Genomic DNA, 27,857 nt, shown 5'->3' with positions numbered 1-27,857 from the left:
TGTGCATCTCCAGAGGACAGCGTAATGGCACCAGCGCAAAAGCTAACACCACAGTGCAGAGCTCCCCATGAATATATTCTCCTTTGGCTCTCTTGTTTGGAGGTTTTCCCCTTTGCTAAGAAATATTCGTCCCTCCGCATGCTGCTGCCTTTTTTATTTTGGCTGTATTTATTTATCTGATCCTTGCTCTGAAAAAAAACCACAATGTATTGAATCACTCCATGGTTTTGATTCCATCTTTGGAAGAACTGACTTTCTGCACACACAGAGAAAGTAAATATAGCAGGAATTTACAACTTAATAAATATATCTGGTATTCAAGGATATCAGCAAGGGGATCCTCCAGAAATTCTAGATGCCACATTCCCCTGCATACAACCTAACGCAGTGCCAAATGTCAGCAAGCAAACACAGTGCACGCTTTTCCAGGGATAAATCACAGAGAGGTAGGCAAGAGCAGGGCATCCTTTGTAACCTACGCGAAGTCACAAAGATATTTAAGCCTCAAACTCTTGCTCTCACTCTCCCACTGCAGCTGGAGAATGAGGAGGAAAGCGTTTCCTCCTGCTCACAGGCCTCTTGTGAGGGTAAGAGAACTTGCTGCTTGGATGCCATGCTGTTAGGGCATACTTAAGAAGAGATAAAGAGAGTGGGGAAAATTTCACACATTACAGGCCGTTTGGCCAAATAGCTGGAAATACTCGAGATGGTGTCATTAGAAGCACTAGCTCTACATTAAACCTGCCTGGAGTTACTCCAGCCAGCATCACTGGGGGACAAGGACCAGGCACAGCTACTGTCTAACCAGAGAGCAAACGCAGCAATAGCAGAGAGAAATGAATGTAGCCGTTTGCTATGATGGATCTAGGGGGCCCAGGGCTTGATTCCAGTTCCTAAAGATTTCTTGTGGTTTTAGACCCATTTTTAATTGCTTTGTCTCATCAGGGAAAACAAGCATGTGAGCCGCAGGTCTTTGTTCTGTAAACTATAAAGTGCTAAGAGAATATAAGTATTACCATTGCTATTTATTTTACCCTTTGGTGTTTTGTCTCTCTTTCCCGATTGGTTTATGATGACTAATGTCAAAACTCTGTTCCCAGTTATCTCTCTTGGGCAAAGAGATAATATAATATGACATTTAATACAGTGTACCACAGGCCATCCTCTCTCTTCCAAACACTAAAATCATGTACATAGCAAGAAGCAATCGTAACAATAGATGTATCTTTTATTCACAGATAAAAACTGAAGCAAGCTGTTATAATACATATTTGTACAAAGGATTTGAAAAAACCATAAAAAGGAAGATGATTAGAAAATATGATTCATTATGAAATGTGGTATTACATACACTATTAAACCTTTTCAAAAGTATTTGTTTGGCAACAATTTATCAATAGTTTCCACACTTAAGTGGCCTCCTTCAAAAAAGCACAAATCTCATGCAGCATGTATAAACTTGATCCTGAGGGTTTGCCTTCCTTAGAAAAACTGTAAAAAGATATACTATTTGTCTTAAAAGTTCAAAATGCAAATGCTATATTTATAGTCAAAACTATATAAAAATATGGACCTAACTTAACATTTACAAAAACTTTTTGTTCCTTTTTTTTGTTTGTTTTATGGTTTTGGTAATAAACATAATTCTCAATTCCTGCAGTCAGAGAGGAAAAAAGAAAACCAAAACAAACCACAGTGCCCTTTGTAGACTTCCTCACATTAAGTTTACGACTCCAAAAAGACCAGGTCTGTGATAAGTGAGGTTAGTAAGCAAGGAAGTAGGTAAGCAGTTAATATATATCTATATATGTATATATAAAATGGAAAACAAACATTTATTTTGATCTCAAAAAGTAATAATACAAAACCTGAAGGTAAAACAATCATCTCAAAATGCCATAATACACCTTTTCAATAGATAAATGTTCATAAAAATATCTTGAACCCTAACCAAGAAAACAATTATAATACAATTTTAATTCTGCTACATAAAACAGCTTTTCTATGAAACAAGAAGGCAAGTTCAGGTATGAAAACATAATTTACTTATTGCTTTTGCTACAATGTTGTTTGTTTTTTACATATTGTCATAAATACACTATACAGTATAAAATATTTCGTAGGAATACATTTTGTGGTCTGCTTCGGTTTGCTGGCTTTAATTCTAGCACCAAATACAAAAATGAAAATCAAATTAACTTTAAAGGCACTTCCATTGTATGTTTGTTTGTTTGTTAATTAACATCTTGGTTTGTACTAAATTTCTTCGCTTCCCTCTGGTAGAAGCAATGCTTGATCCTACTTTTATCTTTGTACAGTTCAGGTCACGTTGAGGCACCAAATGATTTATGAACATTCCCATCCCTCAGCTGTTTCTTTCTCTCACAACATTCATTGTTGCTTTTTAGGCTTCACCTTTCCTCCTTCACTTCCCAGCTACTTAATCTCTTCACTTCTTCATGTCGGACGATCCAGCTTCACTTCCTTCAGTCCCTTGAAAAACCTCTCTTCAAACCTCCACTTCCCTTACTCCATCTTGTGTATCTGTTATTCCAATATCAAAACACGTCACTATCATGATATGTGACTTGCACAGATTAACACACTGCTCCAGTTCCTCTGTCACTTGTTCCAGTGCCTCCAGGTACTCCTGTGACTCCTTATCGAGATCAGGATCCACTTCAACTGTCAGACAAAAAATTAGTAAGAGAAACAGCTCATAGCAAAACATTATTCTAGCACAAAGGAGCCAATAATGTAGAGTACAATTTTATTTCTCTTGAACTAAGACATTTTTTTCACTTTGTTCAGCAGATGCAAAACTCTACCTTGAGGATCCAGTTAAGCAAGCACTCAGTCTGTGAACAAATCTCATGCCTCTGTTTCCCAGCTATAACATGGATATGGAAACATTTTTTTCCTTCTTTGGAAAGAAGGATAATGAAAGGTTATATAAATATTTAATATTAACAAGCACCACAGTGAGTCTCTGCCTTGTTTTGATGTTCTCTTCTGGTTGGTTTGGAGGGATTTTTTTGTTTATTTCTGATACTACTCAGCACTGAACAAATCCCATATCACAGAAATACGAACAGAGTCACAGAGTATTTGAGGGCTCAATCCAGCAAAATATCTTAGCAAGTGCTTAACTTTTTCAGTGGGACTGCTCACATGCTGAAAATTTGTTACATACTGATCATACTGTTGTTTTTGCAAAGTACTTACAGTCTTCTTTCCACTTATTTGGATCCATCATCAACCTGCACTTTGTCTCTTCCAACTCTTCCTTCAAAAATTCATGCTTTGCCTTTACTTCTCTGATTCGCTGCTGGCGCCTTTCTAGTATCTTCAGCTTGGTATGGAAATACATCAGACCCTTTTAAGACACAGAAAGACCATTTAATGAATTTGTCTGTTATGAGCTGACCTCCAACAGTTTGACACAAATTGCTCCCAGCTCATTACCTGTAAGAGTTAGCAGGTGGATTGTTTTGTTTGGTTGTGGGGTTGGTGGTTTTTTGGGTATTTTTTGGTTTTTTGTTGTTTTTTTTTTTAATTTGAAGTTTACATTAATAGATTCTACTCTAGAGAAACAGCATGCTACATCACACAAGCATTTGTTGCACTTCTCTGAGTTAGCAAACATCTCTAATACATTCTGAAATTACTACTGTTTGTAGAGGATTTTTTTTTCCAGCAGTGCAAACGATAAACACAGCCTAATAATAATAATGTGAGAGTTATATTTAATCCTAAAACATATGAATTCTTATTTTCTTAAAAGCATTCCTACCTTCTCAACATCCTGGAAAGGCTATTATGAAAGAAATGGGAAAAAGGCATCAGAAGAATATAGAATTCTGGTCTCCAAAATAGAATTAGCTGAAGTGTTTTCCAATTACAAGTAAATTAAACTCAGTGCATCCCTGATTTAATAGAATCCTGTCATTTACATAAAGAGTTAATGACCCTATAGTTGAGGAAGACTGTAAGGTTTCATCAGCCAGGCTAAGATTATAAAGTCTTCTCATAATGCATTCATTAGTAACTTCCATTTACACTATCAGTCATGTTAGACACAACTCATTTTAGACAGCAATCATTTTCATTTTCTGTGTTAAGGGTACCCCAACATATGAATTGTAAAATTAATAATTATAGTGCTTTAATTGCAATCAATTTCCTGAACACCATTCCAGCATTCAAGCAAGGATTCTGCCTGTATACTGTAATTTAAATTGTCTACAGTTGTTGTAAAATATGTGCTGACCTCAGTTTCCTCTTGTCTGTGTCGCTGTAATCGTTCCACATCATCTATCTCATAAACTTTAATTTCAAATGGCTCTTTTAAAGTGCCTGGCAAAGGTGGTAGATCAACCCATTGGCCAGTGACGCTGGGTTTTCTTCCTAGGGAGGCAGCATCTGGCAACGGAGCAGGAATCAGTCTGCGACGCTGGAGACCTAAAATACAAAAGACAAGCGTTCCTCAGACTCTAAGAGACTACCAGACTGCAGAATGTACTGCAGTGAATGAATTAAAGACCTAGGTTCTCAAGATACTTAGGAAGAAATGCTTTTCTTGATCTTTTCCTTTTAGTAAAATACCCTCAGGCTGTTAACTGAGTTACTGCCTCCACAAAGTATGTTCCACTTGGTTCATGAATGGGAGTAACAGCAGTTCCTCTCCCAAAGCAAATGTCTGAGCATCAGTTCTTTATTCTCTCCTTGCAAAAATATTTTGCCTAGATTGATTTTTCTTTGGTGGGCTACAATGGTATTCATTACCTTGCAATGGCAATGAGGTAGTGAGTAATTTCAAACCAATACTGATAATGGCAGACAAATCTGGAAATCTCCTGCTCCTCCAGTTAAAGCCAAGCAAGGCTATGTAAGATCCCTCTCATTGTATTCCCTCTTTGCAAAGAGCAAACAGTTCCCTCCAGAACCACCACCAATGCTTTAAGGTGTGTATTGGGTTTGCATGGCCAGGTTTTGGTAGTGGGGGAGGGGGGGGTACCAGGGTGGCTTCTGTGAGAAGCTGCTAGAAGCTTCCCCTATGTCCGATAGAGCCAATGCCAGCCAGCTCCAAGATGGACCCCACCGCTGGCCAAGGCTGAGCCCATCAGCAACGGTGGTAGCAGCTCTGTGATAATGTATTTAAGAAGGGGGAAAAGTTGCTGCACAACAGCAACTGCAGCCAGAGGGACAAGTGAGAATACGTGAGAGAAACAACTCTGCAGACACCAAGGTCAGTGAAGAAGGAGGGGGAGGAGGTTGTCCAGGTGCCAGAGTGGACATTTCCCTGCAGTCTGTAGTAAAGACCATGGTGAGGCAGGCTGTCCCCTGCAGCCCATGGAGGTCCACGGTGGAGCAGATAGCCACCTGCAGCCCATGGAGGACCCCACGCCGGAGCAGGTGGATGCCTGAAGGAGGCTGTGACCCCATGGGAAGCCCGCGCTGGAGCAGGCTCCTGGCAGGACCTGTGGACCCATGGAGAGAGGAGCCCACGCTGGAGCAGGCTTTCTGGCAGAACTTGTGACCCTGTGGGGGACCCATACTGGAGCAGTCTGTTCCTGAAGGACTGCACCCTGTGGAAAGGACCCACACTGGAGCAGTTCGTGAAGAACTGCAGCCTGTGGGAAGGACTCACATTGGAGAAGTTCATGGAGAAATGTCTCCCATGGGAGGAGGGACCCCACGCTGAAGCAGAGGAAGAGTGTGAGGAGTCCTCCCCAAGGAGGAAGGAGCAGCAGAGACAATGTGTGATGAACTGACCACAACCCCCATTCCCCATTGCCCTGCGCCACTGGGGGGGGGGGGGGGGGGGGGGGGGGGGGGGGGAATTGAGAGTGAAGTTGAGCCGGGAAAGAAGGGAGGGGTGGGGGGAAGGTGTTTTAAGATTTAGTTTTTATTTCTCATTACCCTGCTCTGATTTGATTGGTAATAAATTAAACTAATTTCCCCCAGGTCGAGTCTGTTTTGCCCTTGACTGTAATTGCTGAGCGATCTCTCCCTGTCCTTCTCTCGACCCAGGAGCCTTTCATTGTATTTTTTCTCCCCTGGCCAGCTGAGGAGGGTGAGTGATAGAGTGGCTTGGTGGGCACCTGGCATCCAGCCAGGGTCAACACACCACAAGGTGCTAAATACCAGCAGTCTTCAATGACTTTGTGGGATTAGGAGGCATTCAGAAGGAAGCAACCAACCAAGCTGCAACTTGAACTACCTCTAATGTAGAGGCCTATCACCACCCATTTGCACCAGCACTCAGAAGCTCAGGGCAAGACAAAACTCACCAATTCCTCAACAGGAGGGCTCCCAGATTTACAAACAGCATACTGCCACCCTGATGCATCTGCACGGGCTCAGGTTTCATGAAGCAGACTGACTTACATCCTTCAAAAATGTTGGTACTTTTGTATACAAGAGTTGGCACTTTGGTGTCTAGCATTTTTTGTGATTGCAAGTCTCTCTTCATTCCCTAAAAGGCTGACCTTTACACTACACGCATCAAGGATGAGTGCATGCATAGAGCCGGTCAGGCAATGTTAACAAGGCTGCAGTCCAATTCCTCGGTAAATAGGAGGGCTGAAGACCACCAGAAACAAGCTGAAATGTCACATGGTAGTATAAGCAGCTTTTGGGTGACTGGTGACAATAAAATAGTGCCTAATTTCCTCCTCTTATTGAAAACCAGCTCAGAGGTAAGGAGTCTTACTTCTTCTGGTCTTCTTACAAAAGGGAGCACATCAAACAGCCCAGAGGACAGTGCTGCCAAAATAACTTCTGGGCTGAGACCTCTACAGGAGAGTTAAGTGCAAGTTAAGGCTGCCAGGTAAGCCCTGTCACAAACTTAAACATGAAATGGAGAAAAAATCCCAGCAGGTATCCCCAAAGCAACACACCTCCATAGATACCTAAAGAGTTACCTGCTTTACGTATTCTTAAGAAAAACATCCCTAATTCTTAATTGCATCCTTGCTAATTTCTAGGTAACAAGAACAATCACAATGGGAATGTTTTGGAAAGGGGAAGACTTGATTCTGCTTCTACAACACCTGTTCATCATTCTCGCAACCCCAATTCATTTAGCCTGAATCACCACTATAGTCCTGCCTGCTGAAATCACCGGCTCTAACTCTGATCCTGTAACCACTTTGGTGACAGCAGGATCCCTCTGAAGAGGACACTGAACAGATGCAGTCAAACGCATATACTAAGCAGACAGACTTCATATCCTTTCACTGTACCAGCCAGGGTCAACGTCATTTCTCCAATGATGAAGTTAAAGCATAAGGGGACAGGTTTCTAGTGACATATATGGGAGTAGGATCTGTCCTTAAATCCAGAGACTGATGACTCCAACACAGTTTGGAGCAACGTAAGCTACTCCAAGAATCTCTAACACTTTGCAAAGATTACAATATATTTTTGGCCAATAATGGGTCTGCACCAAATATTTCTTGTAAGAAATATTTCATGAACATCCTAGGAAACCTCATTTCATGTATAAAACACATTATTGTCTCAAAGTCTACAGCACTCCAAAAAATTAATACTGATATAGATATAGATATTTACTGATATAGAGCAATTTCAATTGGAAAAAGAAATAGTTCAATAGTAGAAATCATTTTCAAAGACCTTATAAGCATTTCCTGGGGCAAAAACAAATAGAAATCCATCAGCGGGTAATGCCTTCTCAATATGTGTGCAACTTATACAGCAACTTATACAGCTGTTAATATTGATTTGTAGGAAAGGTTTAAGAGGTTGATGTGCTATGGAAAGAGAACTGCAGCAAATGTTGCACTAAGTTTCCAAAATGATTTATCACCCACTGAAGCAACTCAGTTGCTTTGACCAGAAAGAACCATGACATCTACGTCAGTTTAACTCATTTGGTTTTACTGCCAGAATCGAGCATCATGGGTGTCTACAGGGACTGCAATAACTACCACTTTCCAACCAAAAGCTCAGATTCAGCGCATTGCTGATATTAGATCCTCCTATATTTCCAATATGCTTAGGTTGCTGAATGAGGCTGCTGGTCATTAGCTACAAGGCACCGATTGCCACCAATTCTTTACAATACTACAGGATTTCAACCTAGATCAGTAAAAACGAATACTGTAACAGCAGTCATATGACCCTGATTTCAAAACTGGCTACAAATAGCAGCACTTAGATGAGCACCACCTGTGAAAGCAATAACGAAAGGCACGAGAGAGCACGAAAGGGGACCTGGCTCTCGTACGCCCACCTTTGCATGGCGTGGTCGGATATGTATGCCTTGGCACAGTACGTGAGCCAGAGCCGCCTCTTCTGAGCAACTCCCCCAGTCGGTTTCCTATTGCTTATAGCATTCACATGTACACTCTAAAATTTCTTTATGAAAACACTATTACAGTGCAATACAATAATTTTGCAATTACCTGGTAGCATTAACGTAAGAGTCGCTGCATCTTACGTACGCACCCTACTGCTCTGCCCCTAAGCCTTACCCTTGGGTAATCTAACGCACATTCAGCAATCCTCATTAATTCACAAACACTCTTCTCCCCTCCAGGCCTATTCCCTTGTTTCCAAACTGCAGTCCCAGCCCATCTCACTGAAATTCCCTCACAGACACCTGGCAGCAGAGCTCCTCCTCTCCTCACTGCCCTTCTCTCACCAGTCTTCCCTGACACTCACTTGATCCTCACAAAAACTCACCAGCACCCGCCCAGCACCCTCGCTCTTCCCAACCTACTTGTAACACCCTCCTATTTTGGGCCGCCCTGGTGCCGAGCTCCCTGCCGACACTGCTGAGGGAGGATGGAATGTCCCCCGTCTGCTAGCGACCATCTGCTGCCTCCTCCCTCGCAGGGAGGCTGTTGGCGCCCCGGGGCACCCGGCACCTCTCCTGCCCTCTCCGCTGCAGCACCTGTGTCACACCTGCAGCTTTGAAGTGAAATAAATGACAAGTAGCTGCTGTCACAGCAATATGCGTGCACACACAAGCGCATGCAGGCAGACCACCTCCCTGCTTTGAGTTTCCCCCAAACCTCCTCTCCCTCTCTGTCAGAGACACCATGAAAACCCCCCATCCTCAAGGACGCAGTGGAGTGCCAGTGGACACCTGGCCGCCTTCCCCCTCGTTTCTTACCTGTTGATCGTTTCTTGGGGGACTTGAGGCTCCTCATCCGGCCCGGCGACGACATCCCGCTTTCGCTCATGGAGTCGTGCGCCGAGGAGGCGCTGCCGGTGGCCTCGCTGTCCCGAATCATGCTCTCGTAGCCGCTGCTGCCCCCGCTGTGGTAAAACAGAGCCGTCCTCCCCATGGCCGGTGGCAGCTCCCCGCTTAGGACACTGCTGTTGTCACTGCCATGCCCGCTGCTATACCGCTGAGGCCGCCGGGGTGCCGTTATCTTGCTGTATGGAGATGGCAGCACCAGGATTTGTGACTTCTCATCACTGAGGTTAATGCCGCTGTCATTGCCACTGTCGGAGTCAGTCGAGCCTCGGAAGTGGCCCACCTTGGCAGAGCCACCTGACACCAGCTCGTTCACACGGCTGTTGGCCGCTCTCATGGCCTGCTTGGTCCCCATGATGGTCCCTCGGCCAGGTTTGCCGCTGACAGGCTGCACAGAGCGGGGGGCCACCTTCCCACCAGGGGCCATGCCAGAGCCCTTCCCTGCAGGCTGCGCCAGGGACTTCACAGAGGAACTGAGAGACTTTGACCCACTGGCGGAGAGGCCCCGGTTTTTATTCCCGTTCGCTTGCACCTTCTGGTTAGCTGTGGGTTTTGCCTGGCTGTTTTTACCGGGTGCAGGGGCAGTGAAGGGCGGTGGTAAACCCACACCAGGGGCAACAGGGGGGACCCCCAGCCTGGGGACGGAGCGCCCTGCCCGGCTGTTGCTGGCACTCCCATTATCCCTCACCACGCTTGCTTTGGATCCAACCGACGTCAGGCTGTCGCACCTCTCCAGGGACATGTGGCTCCCGTAACGGTGCACGGCTTCGCTCTTCGATGCCTTTGCCTTTAAGCTGGACGTCATCTTGGGCAAAGAGTGGTCGCCCTTCAGGTTCATTTTGCTGCTGCCACTTTCGCTGAAGTAAGACCCTTTCAACCGCAAATCTGCTTCGTCTTCAGCCTTTGGCATGGCAGCTCTGGCAAAGTCCAGGCCAGAGGCTTTTCCTCCACCATTACCCAGACCAACAGGTTTCTGCTCCAGGCTCGATTTGCGTACAGGTGGTGTTGGAGGTGTTGGCCCACCCGGCCTGGGCAACATGGTCGACTTCTGTGGTGCGCTCTTCTTTCCCAGTGACGATTTCAAGCTGCCAGTGGCCAAGGGAGCATCCAAATTCCCTCGGGTCACAGCCTCCGACAAAGTACTGTTAGCATGTGACACTGGCATCACTCCCAGCGTGGTGGCTCCTCTCTTCAGCTGTGGCATTTTCATCGCAACTTCTGACTTCTTTGCAGCTCCGCTGGAGGATTTGCAGGCCATTTCGCAACCATCCACAACCCTCTGTGAACAGGCAAGCATAGTCTGCGACTTCGTTGGCCTGGATGCTGCACCAAAATACTGGGCAGCTTTTCCTGGCTGCTTCTCAGTACCAAATGCATGAGATTTTGGAGACAGCAGTGAGTCTGCAGGTTTTGCTTCCAACTGATAATCAGTGCGCAACAGCCAGGGATCTTCAAATATACCATGTGGATTCTGCAGCTCTTTATAGCTGAGGACAGTATTATTGTGGATTGGAGACGAGGTAGTTTTTGTTTTCCTAGGAAGACTAGAATGTATTGTTTCTATCACAGGCATATCACGAGAATTACTGAATTTTATTTTTACGGGCTGATCAGTGACACAAAAAGCACTTTTAATCTGAGATGCTTTGGTAGTTTCAGAAGTTTGAGGGCTTTTGCTGATGCCTGAGGACAGCTTGCTGGAACTCAAGCTCTCACCCTCCAGTTCAGAGAAGCAAAATCCACTGTCATTCAGAGCGCTTTTCAGGGGGACGGATAAATGGGATGAATCCAAGTTGAAGGGTTCCTCGGGCTTATTACAGCTGTAAGATGACTGTGCGACAAAACTGTCACTAGACTGGGCTCCATCACTTTCAATTGTACAGATGCTGACTTCACTAAGCCACGAACTGATGGAGGAACGTCTGCTGCTGGTAAAGGGATCCTTAGCAAAGGGTACGACAATATCAATATTTACACCAGTAGAAGTCTCCTGTGAGGTATAAGCATCAAACTCATCATTTATGCTGCTGATAATACTGACCGGCCTCGAACCCGATGCAAGGGCCTGAAGGGAGCAGTCACTGTTAAAGCTAATGATACTGGAAGGTCTTCCATTATCCATAATCCCGCTAATGGATAGTTCTTCCACCACAGTGAAAACAAGCTCATCCTCTCCATTCAGCTCAACAGGCTGCTGCAAAGTCACTGTGGTGGTTAGTATATCCCGATCAAAACACTTCCCTCTGAACGCTGACCTGAAGCTGTGTACCTCTATCGCACCTGACTGATTCTGGGCGTTGCTACCAACCAGGAACGTGCTTCCTATGGGGTTTTGCTCAGGTTTGTTTCCCATCTGCTTGCTCATTCCTACAGGAGGAGTCCGAACTGCATTGCTATTGTCCAGCTCCAAATTCTCAGCTTTGGAGCTCGGCACATGCTCTTTCTGCTGTGGAGGTGGAGGTGCTGGGCTTGGCAAGGGTCTCTTCACATACAAGGACTTTTCCTTAATTACACATTCAGCTGTGGCCTTATTCTGCTCCAGATTCCTTGAAGGGCTACACCTTGAGGACTGCAGGGAATCGGTGATTGTCTCTCTCTCTCCCTCCAGTATCGAGTCTATTATTTTGTTGTCAGCTCTGCTCTGTGGCTTGGAAAGCTCTGTTTTCAAGTGAGATGTGCTCTTTTCATGACAATTGCCATTGCCACCCCTTGGTGCAACAGCCTGGAAAGGAAGGTTATGTCCTTTTTTGGGAGGTGCAGTTTCTTGTGGAACTGGTTTCTTAAATCCTCCAGAAGGAGAAGATATTTTTTCCTTTATCAGCTTACACTGTGCATTTTCTGTACCTCCAGGGACTGGACTACAATTGGACACAACAGAGATTTCTCCACAAGCAAATTTGATGGGTTCCTCACTTCCATCAATGCACTCTAACCTTTCTTGCAGTTCAGCAAAAGTGTTGCATTTAAAATGGTCCTTGTCAGAACTCCTACCAATAGCAGAATTGTCTTTACTTCTCTTCTTGTTTAGGGATGGGATTATGGGAACAAACTCTGGAGGACCTTCATTATCTGTCAATTCCCTGTCAGACAAAGCTGCACCATTGGGACCAACATAGATGACAGTATCACAAGACTGTTCACTGCTGGAGGAATAATCAGGATCACTAGATATACTCAGGACAGGAAGGTCAGGGTCAAGGGCAACAGTTCGTGGGTGGAACGGTCGCAAATGGGGCGGTCTTCGGACATGTCCTTCTTCACATGAACTCTCTCCTCCAGACGAGCTGGATGCATACTGCAAATGATCAATAAGGGAAAAGTTATTAATATAAATTGTATATTATATATATATATGTACATAAAATTGATTAAAAGGTCAGGTTTGCTATATACTCTGTGCTTTGTGTATACTATCACAACTACACCTAGTGGAAAAATGTTTGTGTGTGAACTAAAATAACAAGGTCATGCTACATAGATTTTACTGTATTAGGAGTAATATAACAATCGCACCTTTTCAGATCATTTCCATTAAATATTATGCATAGCCTTTCTCCTCAACAGTTTTCTGTTCCTTCCTTATTGGTTTTTAATTAATACAAATAGGAGCTTTTGAGATAGTTTCACATATAAGCAAAGAAAGAATACATGTTTGGAACAAAAAGAAGGGAATTTCAGGATTAAGGATTGGGGGCGGGATGATGGCTGAGTGCCAAGTCATTTGTCAGTTCCTCTCCTGAGCTTTTAGGCGTTTTGTATTACTTCTTACCACCGAGAAATCCGATGTTCCCCCACCGAGAGGTTAGGAAAACTCATTTTCAAATTAATTAATTTCTGTTTGTTTGTGAACCAACCTTGGATTTCTTCTTTCTCATTCGGTGGATTCGCGATGCAAGCTGAATGGTGGTGAGAGTTTCTGCATAATTGGCTGGGGAGTCAGAAATATGCGCAATCATAGTAGTTCTGCAGTTGATGTTCCCAAGTGATTCCCTCAACAACATTGTCAACTTGTTGTCCCTGTGTAACAAATGAGAACACTAGGATGGTTTAAAGAAATCACAATCTTTTTTTGCAGATTTTTACACCACAAGCTGTGCTTTCACTCTCATAGGATATATGCATGTATGGTACATGTAGATAAGGAATATGCTCCTATTATTTGACCACACTTAAAACGTGTCTAAATGTACACATACAAAGATACCAGTATTTTAATTATTTATCTGCCTGTGTACCTGCAGTATGATAAGTCATTTTATTTGTTACTTAGACAACTGTAAAACAATTGATTGATAGTTTAGTTATCTCAGGTTTAGCTTGTATTACCTAAAAAGCTCATGAGTGCTGTATTTTTAGCTGAGCAGACTTAGTACCTGGATAGGTAAGCTCTGTGAGCTCTATGCAAACAATTTTGATAATAAGAAAAAAATAAGTCAACAGAAATGGTAAGAAATCTCTAAGCAAATATAACAATGTTAGATACCAGAAATATATTATCAGTGCCACCCCAACTAATCTAGTTTCCATTCTGCCTGCTGTGTTCTGCTCTGACATAGCAAATGGGAAGCAGAATTCTCTCTCTGAAGGCTCTCCTGATGATGCAAGTCCTCTACCATGGACAGCAAAGCTGAGAAGACAGGCAACATTTTGTTCTCCACTGGTCTCCAAGACATCTCTCCCCAGAGCTCCCTGGAGGCTGCTTCCTATCACACCCCTGAGCGGGCCCAACATGTGGGAAGTATCGTCATGTCTGCTTACTAAACCATGGTAGGTGACAAAGTTGAGGATCTGCCCTTCCCTATTGTAACCCATCCATCCTCTACTCCATCCATAAACCTAGCAACTAGCCTGAGGAAATTATCTTTCTGCCTAATACAGAAAGAACGAACACCTGTTTGAGATGCAGCGCTAGATAAATATGTGAAATGACATGATTGATAACAACAGCACAAAGTTATAATGCATGAAGACAAGCAGCAATTAAATTTAAGGACTGAAGACCAAGTTTTGGTAAGGGTGTTTACAATGTGGCTGTTGTCTTTAAGCTGGGCTCCCCACAGGTGTGTTTGACATGATATTATTGTCAAGTACACTCCCCAAAGGAACACACCTAAATGTTTGTTTCTGCTAAACATATGTGCAACATCGTGGTCTTCTTTTTTTTAATTGAAAAGATGTATCAATCAAAAAAGCATACAGAAATAACCACCTTTGATGATCATACTTGATAAACTCTCTAATATTTCCTGCAATATCAATACAATTTTTAAATTTGGAAAAAGAAGATAAAATCCTATGAAATTTTGATGAAATTGTTCACTAATGTCCAGCTGGCCTGAGATCAGTCTAAATTCCAAACCCAGGAAACAAAGAGGAGATAGAAGGAAAGAAAACATTTTCACTATTTTCCCCTGCTTTTTTCAACAATCAAACCCTCCCCAAGATTTCACTCAACTTAAGTATATACCAATATGCATACAATTTTTGGCCATGTAATTAAGAATTTCATGTTACTATGTGACATTTTAAAAGTTGTGTGTACATATATATGTCTAGACAGGTAGATGAATAGATATATGTGTCTGTAATACAGAAGTGACCTTAAAAGAAGACAGACCCCTCTCTGACAGAACTTCCTTCACTCTTTACCTAAGATGAAGTTAAATTGTTGATGCAATTCATTGCTAAGGTAACACCAGCCACAAATTTAAGATAATGCAGACGATAATTCACTTACTTATATGGCACATGCTTAGCACCATTAATTAAGGCCAAAATTACGTTGCCCAGGGCAGAGAGAGACAGACACAGAGAGCCTCCTCCATCTCGGCTCTTGCTCAGCACTTTTTCACAGCTCCCTAGATCAATGAGATGCAAACGGCTGCGTCCTCCAGACACTGAAACAAAAAGGAGAAAAACAGTTGTACATCACGTTCTTGCATGGACTCAAGCCAAACTTGGTATTCAAAATGTATTCAAATGAGGAAAAGAATGAATACAGCATGGCATAATGACCAAATTAAATATTAATAGTAAGGAAACCAGATATTAGCCACAGCTACCAAAGTTAAAGGTGACTCGACTGGCTTGAGGGTTCACTTCATTTTTTCTTCTTAAGGTTATTGCAAATTATTGTTTAAACTAACCCCAAACCACGTCATTTAAAAATAAACAATATGGTAAGAAGATTCATACTTCCTCCTTTGCCACTCTTCTCCATGCGATACTGGTATATGTGAAGAGTAAAAAGCATATGTGAATTCCTCCTATCTTCTTCCTCGCATTCAGGTTTGCTGGTACTTCTGGCAGCAATTGCAGCATCAAGGAAAAAGGCAGCTTTCTCTGCTGTCGGGGCCCTTAGCTCACTTTGGTTTTGAAGCTTGAATATAAACAAGAAAATGACTAATTAGCACAGGGGCATTTTTTTTTATTATTTTTTGCTGAACTGGCTAAATCTCTAGGGCACTAAAAGAAACAAATATGTACACCACGGGAGAAGGGCTTATAAATGAAAAGCAATAAATTTTTTTTACTGTCTTAAAAGTTGTCATAATTGTTGTCAGATAAAAGGAAATAAAAAGCAAAAGAAAGTCAGGCTCAGAAAAATCTATGTGGTGATATCCATTATACCTGGGTTCCACATATTGGATCTTCTCTCAGATAAACCCCGGGAGACTGGCCATCCTGAAGGCTGCCAGTGGCTACTTCAGCTAACAAATCCTTAAGGTTTTCATCTTTGCCACTGATCTCCACAGCAGATACTCTAATAGAGAAACGAGTCCCAGTTTTTTCTTTACGTTCATTGATTAATTTGAAGAGCCAAGAAATTGCACAGGGGATGATACCAAGGCTTTGTGTGGAGTTATCTTTCCCAATCATGGTAAAAGATTTTCCTAGAATGAAAAGACAAACATGAACTTAATTCACCTTTCTTGTACAAGACAGTGTCTCTTCATATCACCACTGTACATTACATGCAATGCCATGTGCTGCACAGATAATGGGAAAGAACAGATGTAAAAATGCGAAGTATTTAATTATTAATCAATTACTATTTATTCAATTAGTTTTGCAATTTTTGTAACTCAGACCCACAGCAAATTAATGTTAAAAACATCTCTGATCTTTTGATTTTCATCACAATGCACCTACATAAACTTGCTCCTGAATAAGCTAATCTGATGTTACGTTTTACCTTTTCAAATTAAAACTTACAATCCCAGTGTAGAAATAAACCATGATAAGTTTGCAAAGCTAATTAAAAAGAAATTCTAATCTATTCATATACTCCAGGTTTATTGTTCCAGGAGTTGACAGCATGTAATTACCAGACTGACATAGTAATTAACTGTAACGAATTTGGGAGCTCACCAAGCTTGACATGACCAAAGCAAAATATGCAACCATCTGCACCATTCACAACAGACTGGATTACTTCTGCTACTGTTCCAGAGCATACCTCAGCCTGAAAGGAAGATTGGAGACAAATAAGTAAAAGAGCATATACTGCTATGGTTTTTACTATTCTTCTGTAATGAAATGAATGACTCAATATTTTTGAGGCGCAATATTCTCCCCACTTTTATGGCATCAGTCCTATTATTTTAGTAACTATGCTATCTTAAAAAATAATAAAATATGCTACTACAGCCTAAAATAGTTCTCAATTCTATTAAACCAATTTTCTTGGAATATTGATTCTATGACTAATGTAGCAAACTGAATGCTATCCAACCAGGCTTCCTGCTGGTATAATAGCTTAGCCAAGGCTATTCAGCAATAGTAGCAACTCCACTGAAATTAAGCTACTCAAGAGTGCTCACAGGAATTAAAAAGACATTTATACTGGAGAAAATGCATTAAGATCCCTGAATAAGCTTTCACAGTATCACATTTTCCTCTTCCAGGGGAAACATCATCATCAATAAAGAGAACTTGCTAAAATATTTGAGTGTACTAAAACCAGTTTATCCACGTCAGTGAAGGTTTCAAATATACAGTAAGATGATCTATTAAGTACAGCAACTGGGGGCAGGGGAGAGGGTTGGTGTAAATATGTAACTACAGTGAAATGATAAGGCTCTGTTTGCAGGTGCATGGCAGCAAGCTTGCCTCGAGCAACGACGCCTGCACAGAAGTGGCTGCACTGGCCAACATCCCCCAGAAACACCACAACCAAGCCACCCAACAGGCCTGCCACAAGGACCTGAAAGAGCCTTGCCCAAACCAGGGGTCAACAGCTTGAAGGACTGGTGCCAAAACCAGCAGAGAAGCACGCTGTGACCGGCCACTTTGCAACAGGGCTGGCAACACAAGTAAGAAAAAGCCACTTCTGGTTCTGGACTAATGTTGAGATCACTGTTGCATATTTCTGCACAAAGATGCGTTTGAGCTTATGCAGAATCTTAAAACCAGCCTCCCGGCATGGTTACCATTGCTTTAGGCACTGATATGTGTGGGAGGTTATTCTCCACCTTTAGTGCTTGGCTAGAACTTGGACCTAATAGGTATTTTCATATCTCTAGTTTGGGACCCAAAACATTAAACAAAATCCTAGAAGAAGATCTGAGGGCGGGATTCTGAACTAGATCTTGTCATGTTTTCTCAACATTAATACACCATTTTCACCTTGAATGTTTTGTGTTTTATTTTTCTTTCATCAAACCCTAATTTTTTTTGGCAGATCAAACTTGAAGTAGTTCTTCAAACTCTGCTTAATTTTTTTCCTCTTTTTAAAGTTGTTCTAGGATTTTTTTTCTGAACCCAAGATTCTTCCCAGAAGGAAATTTCAGGTGTCCAACCTCACCGAACATACTGCAGCCCACAATCCTCTCAAATACCAGCCATCCTATCTGTGTATCAGATTTCAGGTCTGGGGCTACTACTGTACAAATACACCCTTTTGCAGGGCAAGAGAAAGGCATGCACCATCAGCACCAACATCAAGATAAAATAATCAGTCAAAAACACAGTATAAACACCCTGGAAGAGGTGAGGAAAATATAAAAGCTCCCTAACTGTTTCAGTATAGCAATCCCACGAGGTTAGCTGTATCTCTTCTAACAACAGCATTTAGTTTAACATTAAGCACATGTTCATTTCCCATTGAAAGCAGTGGGGAAGGACTTTATTTCAGTGACATCAAACAGGTTAAAACCTAACTGGATGGAAAAGTGAATTTCAAATTGGCTGTGTGTCTTTCTCTAACAAGAGAAAATGCAGGAAGATAATTCAGTCAGCAAATCCATCTCCCCAGCTATTACTCCTTAATTTTACATCTCGACTAAACTGAAAACGTAAGAATTTACCCACTTGTCTATTAATTGCCATGCTTTTTCCAGGCATTAAGGCAACTCATTCAAATAAAATTCCCCAGAAACAGAAAGAACTCTTAAGGCAATCAAATGCAGTGGCCATGAGAAGACTCAGGAGGTTTATGCGAGTGACTCCAGTACCTGCGAAGCATCCTGGGGGAAAACCGCATCAAAGGCAAACATCTTTGGGACAGCAACGACACCTCTCCGGTGACCTGCATTGGAAGGCCCACTTGCCACTGGATCATAAAACGTGATTTGCTTTTTTCGCGGGTCTACCTTTAGGAAGGACATGGATTCGGATGTTTCATGTGCCCCTTGAGAGGGACAAATCCTTACCATCACTTTCACCTGCAAGAATTCAGAAGAAAGCAACAACTTGAGTTCCCAGCTACAGATAAATGCATGCAAAACATTCCTCCCAAACCCACTCGCCCTCCCATGACAAGTTCATTTGTAATATTTAGGTGTGTCAGATCAACCGTGGGACAAAACCAGAGCCAGATTTTCCAGCCTGGTTCCCACCCTGGGGTCTTCACTGAACTAGCTTCACTGAATTACCTTTGTCCCTTCAGTTGACTCTGTTCCAGTTTTACCATTTCAATTTATAAATGTCTATCTGCAGGTGTAATCTGCTGTAGGTGTAATACCATGCCTAAAGAAAAGGAAACTCTAGTCTCCTACCTTTCAAGTACTTAATGTGACCAAAAGCACAAACCGAACCACTCTGAAAATCAGTCTGAATAACGCAAGGCCCAAACAGCTAGTGCACTCAAACTGAACTAGAAACTTTCTATTCCTGGTTCATGTTCTTCTAATAAAAAGGTGCTTCTCTTATAGCCTTCCCAGGCAGACGCCTTTATGCTGTCATTGCTAGGCTCTTCAGTGGGTAGTTGCAGATTTAATGGGAAAGAAGGGAAGAGAAAAAAGCATTAAAAGGTTGAAAAGCTTGAAAAGAACCACTCACAAAGTACATTTCTATTGCAGCATCACAAATGCTGATTTTCTACACATGGCATTTTAAGACGGCATTTTTAGAGAGCTCAGACACCTTGGCTGTGATTTCCAAAGCAGTTTATGGGAGCCCAGTGACTGGGTCTCACTGAAGTTCAGCAAAGGCTGCACACCTGCTTCTTTTAAGCTTCCTGGAAATCATACCCTTTCTTTGAAAAACTGTGAAATATTGCCTCACACCCACTTACGACCATTATCCTTATGAAATGCTCCCAGGTCAGAACCAGCGTGCACCTTGCACTGAAGTAAATGACTATTACAGGCGCAGTGAATCACTTTGCCAATCTTCGATTCTGCACTACCCAGCAGATGAAACTTCAGAGAAAAGCAGTGCTCAGCCAGAGTGACTTTCCATGGCCAATATGAAACGTTTCAATTACAAGCTGAACAACAGTATTATCTCCTTATCCAACGACCAGACAACTTTCACAGCACCAGTGTTAACCATCTAGTTTCACTGGGTGAAGAGCCTCCATGGCTGTAATGCACCACAGCCAGCAGAGCTGGAAGAATTTACACCCGTACTCTCCAGAGCACCCATCAGGAGCTTCACCTTCTACAATGCAACTACAGACCCACAAAACACCCACTCCTTTTACAGCACTTGCACCTGATTTGGAAGGAGAGTGACGGATAGCAACCCCGCTGCTGCAAATCACCAGGTGAACCCTCCAAACACAGAGCATGCAGTCGCTTGCTGATCTGAGTCAGGCCCACCTGTAGCCCTGAGCTGGACGTTGCATGGGGAAGCTGGGTTGGAAAGCATCTAGCCCTGATAAAGAATGATCCTCCTTTTCAGTAACTTTTTGTTGCTAAATTTAACCTTACATCTGCCAGAACAATTTGACTCCTATTTACTATGTTCTGAGAACATTATTTCATTAAAATGGTGTGCACTTATTATACTGACACATTCTCTGTGTCTTTACAAAAAAAATGCGCTTTGCAGTCAGCCCTTCCCCGTCATTCCTGCATCCACAGAAATAATGGCAAAGGAAGAACCAAAGCTGAAAAACCACTTCAGCAAAGCACAACATGGGAAATGCAGGCAACAAACAGAGGCCAGAGCAGGCTGAGTCACCTTCTAGGATGGCCCTTCATACCAGACAAGATGACAAGGTGATGGCATACACAACTGCACCCAGTGGGTGCAAGCGAAATGTAGTGTCCAAGCCAGGATGATCCACAGCAGACGGGTGGATGCAGCAGTAAGCACCACGCTGAACTGTCCCTGCCTTTATCAAGTGGGGAGGGTTGGTAATTTGAAGATTTCATTTAGGTCCTCAACTGTTTCATTTTTCCAGCTCCTACTTTCTACGGGGGCTAAGCTGCACACAGGCGTCCCTGCACAGTTACTCAAGCATCCTCACAGAAAATATTTTCCAGAAAGCGGCTATAAAAGCTTTTCCTCAACATTTTTTCCAAACAAAGAGGTTAAGAAACAACTGACCCCTCCAGTAAACACTGCAGGAGACTCCACCAAAGGTAGCAGCAAATTCTTCCACCTATTGACTCAAGCAATCCCCCGATTTCAACACTTTCCTTTCTTTCCCTTTTCATAGTGATATGAATATGAAAATATGGTCCCAGAAAATAAGCGAACCTTAGAATAAACGAAACAGCTGCTTCAAAAGCAAAGTGCATCAGAGGTGACACTCAAGGCTGTTCCCCCATAAAAGCTCCATGAAGCCAGCTTTGTGTATTAGCCTGCTAGCTCAACCTTGACATGCTACCAAGGTGCTCAGAAAAATAACCTCCCTCAGGAAAAAAAACCCAACACCTAAATATATATAAAAATACAAATGCCCACTTCAGGGTCACTTGATTAAAATGAATTTTAAAATAGACACTGTTTTCAAAGCACTTCTCTAAACAGTCCCTTCTGTTCTCTCTTCCACCTATTATTAGATTATAGCAGCCAGAGCTTGGATAAGAGGAAAATTGGTTTGCTCCTGACCTAAACAGCAAGTTACCTCATCAGAGCATGGCTCCTCCTAACACAAAGATGGCTTCACCCCCAGAAAAACCTTGTGTGTCAAATCAGCTTTTTGAGACCACCCCTCTGAAGCAGAAAGATACTAAAATAGCTTCCCATAATGGATCATATCCCAAACTTAACAGGCCTCAAGGGTCATCTTCATTTTTACAGTGGCAGTGAGCTTTCAAGACAAATGGGAGGGGGAAGAGAAAAGCAGCTCAAGGGAGTTCCTCTTGTAGTGTTTTGTGTATAAAAGGTGATTTGCAGAGTAGAAAAACACTTGATTTCAAATTTAGTTTCTCTGCCCACTAAATCTATCTACAAGTGATGCCTACCAGAAATTGTAGGATTATGATGTGTCACACTCATTCATGATGCTGAGCCAGACTCTGACTTCACTCGAAATGAAGTGGAAATGCTCATGAAAGTACCAACGAGCACAAAGATTACTCAAACATATCCCTTCACAGCAGCAAAAACTAAGTGCAGGCAGATCCTGGGTGCATGCACACACTTCTAAGTACATAAAAGAAAGCTTTGGTGTTATACTATTTATTCTTCTTACACTTCTTGCCCTCCTGTGTTTCAGGACCAATCTTCAGTGATAGGTTTATAGTCTCAGCTCTGAAGTTCATCCCAGTACTCTTCTGGGATGAGTACTGCAGAAAAAGCAGCGTATTACAGAGCCAGCATGGTTCCTGCCTTAAGGATCAGCTTAACTGCATCTTCTCCTGGGTCTCTTTATCTAGTTCTCATACAGAAGGCATGCTCACCTGTAGAGACAGCAACATGCCATGCAGGAAATCATTCCGATACAAGTGCTTGCAGTGAGGGGAGGATTCAAGAAAACATGGGAACCTGCAAATTTTAAAGTAACTTTGGCCCGTAACTGGGCAGCATAGCGGCAATACCTGCACTGCACTGTAATGCTTTTATTTGCTTATGAAAATGAATGACTAGAATTAAGTGCAATAACATTAATTTCAGGCCTGCTCAGATTCACACCCTCTGTGGGCAGTTATGCAACAATATGGCCAGCTTTCTGGTAGTCAGTTCCAACTGCAGCGGTACCAGCTACTGGTAACACTTGCACAAAGCAAAGAAAACACAAGATGAGGAATTTAGAGGAGAATGAATGAAGAAATGGAAGAATAAGACAGGCCTGAAAGAATAAGAACAGGACTGGGGGAAAAAAAAAGAGAGCTAAAAGGAATGGCGAGGCAGGGAGGGGGGAGAGAAAGAATACAAAAAAAGGAAAGACAATACAAATATGGCAATTCCAGCAGAGTCGTCTCAGGCTCAGGGCATCTCTGCCCTGACCACTTTTAGACTCCTTAAGGAGAGCTAAGATGGCACATGCTTCCTGTGATGGGGGTGACGGGGGTGACCCTTCCTGCTAGAACTGGGGATTTTTAGTAACTCCTTCCTCCCCCCACTTTTGTGTATTTCTTCTTCAAGGTCACAGAAAGATGCAGAGTAAGAAAAATAATTACAAGTTTATCATTATCAAGGATACAAGGATTTGTACATAAGATATTCATACAGACATTGAATATAGGATAGAGGCTCCATTTTAATGAGGATGTTGATAGAAAAAGAGGATAGGTTTGTATTTGAGTTCAATTTCTGCAAATAAAAATAAAAGAAACGCAAACATCACAATACTTGCACATTATTAACATTCTTCTCAGTGCCTGAAGACAGCCCAAATCATGCAAACCACTGAAGTATCTCATTAATTAACTGACTCTAATCTGGTGGGTTTTGTACACTGGTGGTTAACGCTCAGCCGCTGAACTTTCTAAATCCATGTTTCTGCAGGAACCGGGAGGTCAGCAAAATTGCTGAAGGAAACCCTATTAAAATCAAAAGTGTTTAGGAAAAGAAGATGGCAAATTCACATCCTGAATATGCCATTAAAAGATAAAGAATTTTAAAATAAATAAATGAGCACATAATTTGGAAAAGCCCTAGAAATGGGTGGCATAAGGTCAGAGGTCCACCCACCCAGCACAACAATGGATGTAATTTTAACCTTCACTGGCAAGGATTGGAGAAAGATTCGTAGCAATCAAGGATTTTTTTTTTTTTTTAAGTTTATCTGTCTGTCAGCCTACAGTGGAAGTCAGGGAAAAGAAAGGCTATAAAAGCAAGTATCTGCAAGCTAGAATTCATTTGCTCCACCTGTGTAAGGGCAAACCCAGTGGATGGATGCTGTAGCATAAAAACAAAAGTCATCCTGCAGTTTTATGCATGCATGAAGAACTTTAAGGGAGACAAACTGGCAAAGGATAGATTTCCGAATAAAATAAGAGGGGAAAAAAAAAAAGTCCCCTGTGTGGAGAACAACGGCTATGTGGAGGACTATGGGGCTAAACCCCATACAGTTTTAGAAACATCTGATGAGACCACTAGAGAACCACAGAACCATATAGTACACTCAAATATCAGTAATTTGTTGGAGCCCTGTGCCAAAACTCTAGACCTTGACATCTTGGACCCTTATGAAAGTCAAATACAGATGCATATTTAACAATTCTGACCTAAACAATGAAACATCTCAGACACTGAGGGATGTATATCCTGGCTGTTACCTGCCCTTCCTCCTCTTACAGCCCTCTTCCTCCATTGCTATTGTCTACCCCGTTTCACACCTAAGGGTCACAAGGAGAGACCTTCTGCCCCATCGCCACGTGGCAGTCGCTGTTCCCGTGCTGCGACCTCTTCCAGGAGTGCCATCCCCACGTGCCCTCTTTGTGCGGACTCGTGATTTCCAGACCTCCCCCTGCATACTGAACCAGCTGGAGTTGAGAACAGGACGAGGGAGTCACAGTAACCAAAATAATGGGCTGGCTGCAGGACTGGTCAAGACAGTGCAAAACATCAAGCGTGTGTCAGTGTCAGAAAGCAGGTTTGGAAAAAGTAAGAGACAGACCAAAAAGCCGTGAAGCCCAAATTTCAAAGCAACTCTCTGACATGAATGTGAGACTGATGGCCAGAGGCAAGCTAGCAGTTTTGTCTAATACAGCCCATATATTTTGGATATGCTGAACTGAATGGTGCTACGGCAAAGCCACGCATCAATGAACACAAAACTCCTCCAAGACCAGTGAGGCATGCGTCGTCCCAGAAGAAATCACATCCAAGGCTGAATTTGTAGAGAAAAGAGCCAGTGATAACAGAGAGAATGACACAATCCTACACATTTTTAGACAGAAACAGCCAGGAGACCGAGACAGTCAGGTTCACATTGATTATTACCCTGTAATCAAAAGAGATGGAAAGGCTATCAACTCTGAGACCAGACACAGGGGGAGGACAGTCTCACACTTAAAGAACCAGATGATTTGGATTCTGTTCCTAAGACTATCACAGACCTCTACTACGTTTTAGACAATTAATACAAAAAATACTACATATAACTCAGCAAGTTGGTCATTCCTCTTTCAGCGGAGTGAAGGGTGCCAAATACTGTATGCGGTTTAATTTGGGGCAGGCATGTAGACAGAGAAGACTCCACTAATTCACTAAGTAATGACTAGACTCCATGGCATTTTGAATGCTGAGGAAATTAAGACCCTGACCCAGCCAAGTATGTTAGCACAGGCATAACTGTAACATATGGTACCTCCTTTGAAATCAATGGATGTGCAGTGTTCATGTGTTTATAGTCACGCTTTGTTAGCATTTGATGCTTGTATAGTTGACAAGTTTCAAATTAGACAGAATGAGAAGGAAAAAATAGAAGGAATGAATTAAAAAGCATGTAAAATTTTAAAATACATGCGCTCAAGCCATTTTTACTAAAATAAATTCTGACTTTATCTGTCTGTATTTTGGGAAAGTGCTGGCACTGTACTGGAATCCATTCTAAAAATGCTGGTCATATTCTGCATTACAGTGGTATCATAATCCCTAAATGAACAAGCAATTTGGTCTTTAGCAATAAATGTCATTATATCAAATTTGAATGGACACTAAATATTCCCTGGAAACGCACATCCTTGACAGGCATCGTGCAGCCAGGAAGTTAATTTTGTCCAATGTTCACAAAATGGCGTGTAACAGCAGGTTAATTAAATAACTATGTTTAGACATCCACCACTCTGAATTAAGATTTCTCAGCAAGAAATTACAAAGAATTCACATTCAGTTGAATAAAGGCCATTTTCCAATGAAATCACTTATTTATTTTTCAACTACAGTGTAAATCAAATTACAAAAGTCCTAGTTCAGAGCCAATATTTTTCATGGATTTAATTGTAACTGACAGCTATATAACCCTTGCTAAATTGGTTTACTGTGGGTAGTTCTTACAAGCCTTTCATATACTGCCACTACCAATGGATAGCAAATTTATATGCAAAATTGCCATGCTAGCATAGACCATCTAGCTCCCCTGGGAGAACCTAAAAAAAAAAAAAAAAAAAAAAAATCACTTCTGTATTGTACTCTATTAAAGAAGAATTGACTCTCTACTCCCAGGAGACATGAAGAAAACTATGTCACTTTTAAAGGTGAAAACAAAGTAGAAGAAATTGTGTATTTTTATCTAATTTTTCCACATTTTTGTTTAAGCAGTTCAAGGCATTTCAGCAGGGATGTATATACCTTGGATGAAACGGGACTACATACATGGATAGAAGAGTACTTAGTATGATACATGATTTATATCAGAAATAACACTCTAGTCATTAGGAAACAAGCAGCAATAAAGATGACAAAATTAAGTACCTATTTGTTATCCGTCATCAAACCATCGTAAGAACCAGTGAATGGGACATACAGCACACTTAAGAAAACCCTGCATGATCAGTAAATCATATTAGCAGTATCTTAGCTATGGCTTGGTAAAGCATAAATGAAAGTAAATGTCTGAAACACATAAATGGAGACCAGTATGTATATACCTGTCCAAGAAACATGTCTGACAATTCAGGTTCTCTTTAAATGCTCCACTTCAATTGTCTCACATAGGAGGATTCTGTCATTCTAACATAAAAAATTGACAGGATCCTTGGAAGAGACAAGCACTTAAAGTTGCTGTTGTAAGTGATGCAGTATTATAAAGAATGAGCTGAATAGAGCCCCAGAAAAAACATTTTGCATGAAAAAGGCTTCCTACCATGCTAAAGAAAAATAGCAAATTGGAATGCTACACAGCAGCCACTGTAAAAAGGATGTCTTTTTTAATACCACAATATGATAAATTATCTTAAGTAGCACATTAATGTCAGAAATTGAGCATAATCTAACTTCTTTCCAGTGACAATATTAAATGGCTTTCAGACGTCTTTCCTACTATTCTGACATTAAATTTAATAACACCCAGAGAGACCACAAAAATGATTCAGTTACAAGAATCATACTGTACTGGATCATTGCCTTTTGAGTAGGATTCAGCTAAATGATTTGGACTCTGATTTTTTGGCACATTCAAGAGAAAGGTATGAAATTTGCTACATAACATTTATCAGAAGTGAGCAAAATTCCTTTCAGTATCCAGTTTGCATTGGTAGTGGGATTTTCCTTTGTGCATGAGAGTTTGATTATTGTTGATTATATGAAAAACTGGTCCCAGACAGACCTACAGCTCTAAATTTTTTTTTTTTTTTTTTAAACTTTTCCCTGCTTGGTATTCCTGAGCATGGACAAACCCTGCAAGCACCTGTAAGAGTGTGTAACATTTTGCACTCTTAGTAAAGAAAATTAAGCAAAAGGCTTAATTAAAGATTTGTATCACAGGACAAGTCCACACACTCCTGCTGAAATTATTATACGGGGAAAAAATGGTACTTGTGAAATGTAAAAGAAATTAATAAGACATTTATTTCCCACCTTCCAAGACAGTACTTGAAACAATGAGAAATTATAAAATTAGAAATATAGAAATTGCAAAAGATACATATAGGCTCTCTACTGTAGTAAGTCTCTAACAACAAATGTATTCAACCATAAAAAGCCATATAGCAATTTCACCACAGCAGAACTCTATGATATGCATGGAGATGATGATGTGAGACTAAGAACAAATTTAGATCTTGGGCTCAAAATAATCAATAACTGAGTTCTTAGCAAGAACTGGCCACCACAGTCTTTTCACATTCCTGCCTCCTCCAGCAGTTCTGACAATGCACAGTTACTGCCTTTGCTATAGTCATACAGCTTACAAAAAGCAAGAATTCAAGCCTCTTCCCTTCCCCAAATGTTCATCGAGCTCACAAGTTCAAGACAAGGTCCCACAATCAGTGACAGCACCTGTCAGCCAGACTACTAATTCCAACTCCAGTCACTATAAAAACACCCAAGATAGTCCTGA

At 41.8% G+C, this 27,857-nt stretch overlaps 1 protein-coding gene across 2 annotated transcripts in view; it reads right to left on the bottom strand.

The window, feature by feature from the left end:
* Positions 1-1,207: 1,207 nt before the first annotated feature.
* KIF26A (kinesin family member 26A) overlaps positions 1,208-27,857 on the bottom strand; it is a 101,659-nt gene continuing 75,009 nt past the window's right edge. For both annotated transcript variants that reach the window (XM_075503698.1, XM_075503699.1), the window contains 10 exons: positions 18,688-18,897; positions 16,604-16,697; positions 15,863-16,125; positions 15,428-15,611; positions 14,970-15,129; positions 13,087-13,249; positions 9,146-12,527; positions 4,271-4,461; positions 3,226-3,376; positions 1,208-2,685 (listed from right to left, as the gene is read on the bottom strand). In XM_075503698.1, coding sequence (XP_075359813.1) covers positions 2,510-2,685; positions 3,226-3,376; positions 4,271-4,461; positions 9,146-12,527; positions 13,087-13,249; positions 14,970-15,129; positions 15,428-15,611; positions 15,863-16,125; positions 16,604-16,697; positions 18,688-18,897 — 4,974 coding nt within the window. In that variant the 3' untranslated portion in view covers positions 1,208-2,509. The remainder of the gene's footprint in view (positions 2,686-3,225; positions 3,377-4,270; positions 4,462-9,145; positions 12,528-13,086; positions 13,250-14,969; positions 15,130-15,427; positions 15,612-15,862; positions 16,126-16,603; positions 16,698-18,687; positions 18,898-27,857) is intronic.

The sequence above is a fragment of the Mycteria americana genome, chromosome 5, assembly GCF_035582795.1.
Source record: "Mycteria americana isolate JAX WOST 10 ecotype Jacksonville Zoo and Gardens chromosome 5, USCA_MyAme_1.0, whole genome shotgun sequence".
Lineage (NCBI taxonomy): Eukaryota > Metazoa > Chordata > Aves > Ciconiiformes > Ciconiidae > Mycteria > Mycteria americana.
The sequence above is the reverse complement of the archived record's forward strand: the minus strand, read 5'-3'. Positions and strand labels throughout refer to the sequence as shown.